The following is a 2,521-nucleotide window of genomic DNA, read 5'->3' as shown; positions in this document are numbered from 1 at the left end:
TTAGATATTTATAAAAGGGCCATATTGAATATAAAAAAAAAATTTAATTCGTAAACTCCGGTAATGCCTCGTACCCTATTCCGGCAATGAATACGGGTAGGGGTATTACAATAATAGACACATGTTAAGTTTAATCAACTAATAATAATATAGACAAAATTCACTTACAATAATTAAATAAAATGATGAATTTTAAAACAGCGCAAAAATTTTTATTTAATGTGTAATGTTATACAAAAGTTTGATTTTGTGTAATTTTATATATAAAATTTTGATTTAATTTAATTTTCACAAACCACTAACACCATTAATAAAATAACAACATTTTATGCAAAAATAATTATACTTATTCGATATAAAAAAATTGATGTATTTATTTCTTTAAATATATACAATTGAATCAAAATTAAAGTTTTATCTATACATTTAAACCACAATTAAATTTTCATTTGTATAATTACACAAAGTCAAAATTGTGCAAAATTATACATTAAATTAAAGTTCATATATAATTTTAATATTTATCTTTTAAATAAATTAACAAATATAGTTGTTTTAACTTATTAAAATGGAGAAATTGACCATGCCTTTTACATGAAAATAGGAGTATTTTTTGAATTTGGCATTCGAATTATTATCGTTAGGGTTAATGTATGCTTTAACTTTTGAAGTTGGTAACTTATATTTAGTTGGTGCCTAAATTAATTCTTTGATCTAATTGGAATTTTGAATTTAGAAAATGTTAACTAAGTTGGTACTTTTTTAGGTATTTGGCTAACGCCGTTGAATTTTGTTGGCAGCTAATAGAACATTGACAGGTGTTCTAATTTTTTTTAAAAGAACTTGATCAGCTCTTATTCATTCACTATTATCTCTTTAATGCCGTCTTCATCAGCTCCTCTTGGCGCATGTCTCTGAGCAACCACCCACACAGCTTTCAACTGCCTTTGTAGCTGACAAATTTAAACCAATAAATAAATAAAAACCTTATTATATTAAAAATATCAAATAAATTAATGTCACAACTTCAACAGATCTCAAGTGAAATTATTTAAAATCTTACAAATTTATCCTAACAGTTAAATAAATTTAAAGATATCTAAAGTTTTATATTAAAAATACAGTTTATTTTCTAATAAATTTTCATATTTTTATTATCAGGGTCACATTATAGTTTGTCATGTACTATGTATTTTAATATTTATATTTTATTTTATTTTATTTTATTTTCTTATTATTAATATTATTCTTTAATCCAAATCACTGATATAATTAAAAATAAATATAATAAATTCTGTTTAAACCTGAAATTTTCTGTGTTATTTTTTCAAAGAAAATTATATAATTATAAGTGTGTTTTTATATTTTTATATTTTTTATAAATAAATAAAAGCTTATCTATAATAACATTTGAACAAGGACATCATGAATATGAGGACTTTCTTTCTACCATTTGAATTAAAGCATTTTAACAATTCCATGAAATTTTAATAAATATATTTTGGGTTTAAAAGAAAAATAAATATTATATTTATTATATAAAATTTAATATTCTTGAAATTGTCGATTGAATCTTAACTCAATTTGATATGAATATTGTTATCATACATGAAGATATCGGTTCGAGTGTATTTATTCTATTTATAGATTAGAGAATGGCTATAAATAATTCTATATATAATGTTAAAAGGAGCAGATATAATTAATTTATAAGAAAGTTATTAGAAAAAATATTATTGAGGTTGGTAATTTAAATAAAAAAGGAAAAGGAAAGGGATTACCAGGATCATTATCGGAGCTTAAGTTGGAACACATGGCGGAAGCACAACCAAGGTGGCAAAACGATTGGGTGTCTCCGACGGTGCCGACTGTATTAGATTTCTTAATGATGCAACTTGTGAGGCATTTGAGAGCGCAAGTTATATTGGAGGTTCCCGGTCGAATGCGGCAGAGCACATAGCAAGGTCCATAGCAGACCCCGAATACTATGGCGTTAAAATCAGCTGCTGTTGGTTCTATAAGTAAAACCCCCACCACTAAACAAATCATCACCACCACTGAAACTCTACTTTTCTCCATTCTTTTCCTTTTCCTTTCCTTTCGCAGTACTATAAGAAGAAAGATATGTATATATGTGCTTGGTGGTTCTTTTTAGTGTATGAGAGAAGGTTTGTTTATTTATATAAAGTTATGCGGCATGCAATGTATTGAGCTCCCACGTGGACCGCCTTCGTAAATTTTTGGAATTTAAAATTTATTCTTATTTTTTCAGATTTGACGATTTAATTTTTTTAAAATTTATTGATATGATATTTTAAAATTAAAAATATTTATTTTGTAGTTATGAAATAAAATAAATGGTATTATAATGAATCGAAAAAATAATAATATTAATAATAAAATTTATATTTTTAAAATTAAAAGTTGAAACTAAATTAAAAAAATTAGAGCAATTAAATTTTAAATATTAAAAGAGTATAAAGAGTTAAAAGCAAATCTTTAACTTCTTCTAGAATTATAT

General features: G+C 24.4%; 1 protein-coding gene across 1 annotated transcript; it reads right to left on the bottom strand.

Annotated features, from left to right (window-relative positions):
- Positions 1 to 724: 724 nt before the first annotated feature.
- LOC108456661 (thionin-like protein 2) lies at positions 725 to 2,147 on the bottom strand. Its single transcript, XM_017755234.2, has 2 exons — positions 1,782 to 2,147; positions 725 to 953 (listed from the first exon to the last, which is right to left on the bottom strand). The coding sequence occupies exons 1-2, from the start codon at positions 2,077 to 2,079 to the stop codon at positions 892 to 894; spliced, it is 360 nt and encodes a 119-aa protein (XP_017610723.1). The 5' UTR covers positions 2,080 to 2,147; the 3' UTR covers positions 725 to 891.
- Positions 2,148 to 2,521: the final 374 nt, after the last annotated feature.

This window comes from Gossypium arboreum, chromosome 9 (assembly GCF_025698485.1).
Source record: "Gossypium arboreum isolate Shixiya-1 chromosome 9, ASM2569848v2, whole genome shotgun sequence".
NCBI classification, from domain to species: domain Eukaryota; kingdom Viridiplantae; phylum Streptophyta; class Magnoliopsida; order Malvales; family Malvaceae; genus Gossypium; species Gossypium arboreum.
The sequence above is the reverse complement of the archived record's forward strand: the minus strand, read 5'-3'. Positions and strand labels throughout refer to the sequence as shown.

Bases quoted from the DNA above. Each gene is read 5' to 3' on its own strand.
- LOC108456661 (XM_017755234.2), bottom strand. From the start codon at position 2,079: ATGGAGAAAAGTAGAGTTTCAGTGGTGGTGATGATTTGTTTAGTGGTG. The intron at 954-1,781 runs GTAATCCCTTTC...TAAATTTGTCAG, and splicing joins AAGCTCCGATAATGATCCTG to CTACAAAGGCAGTTGAAAGC.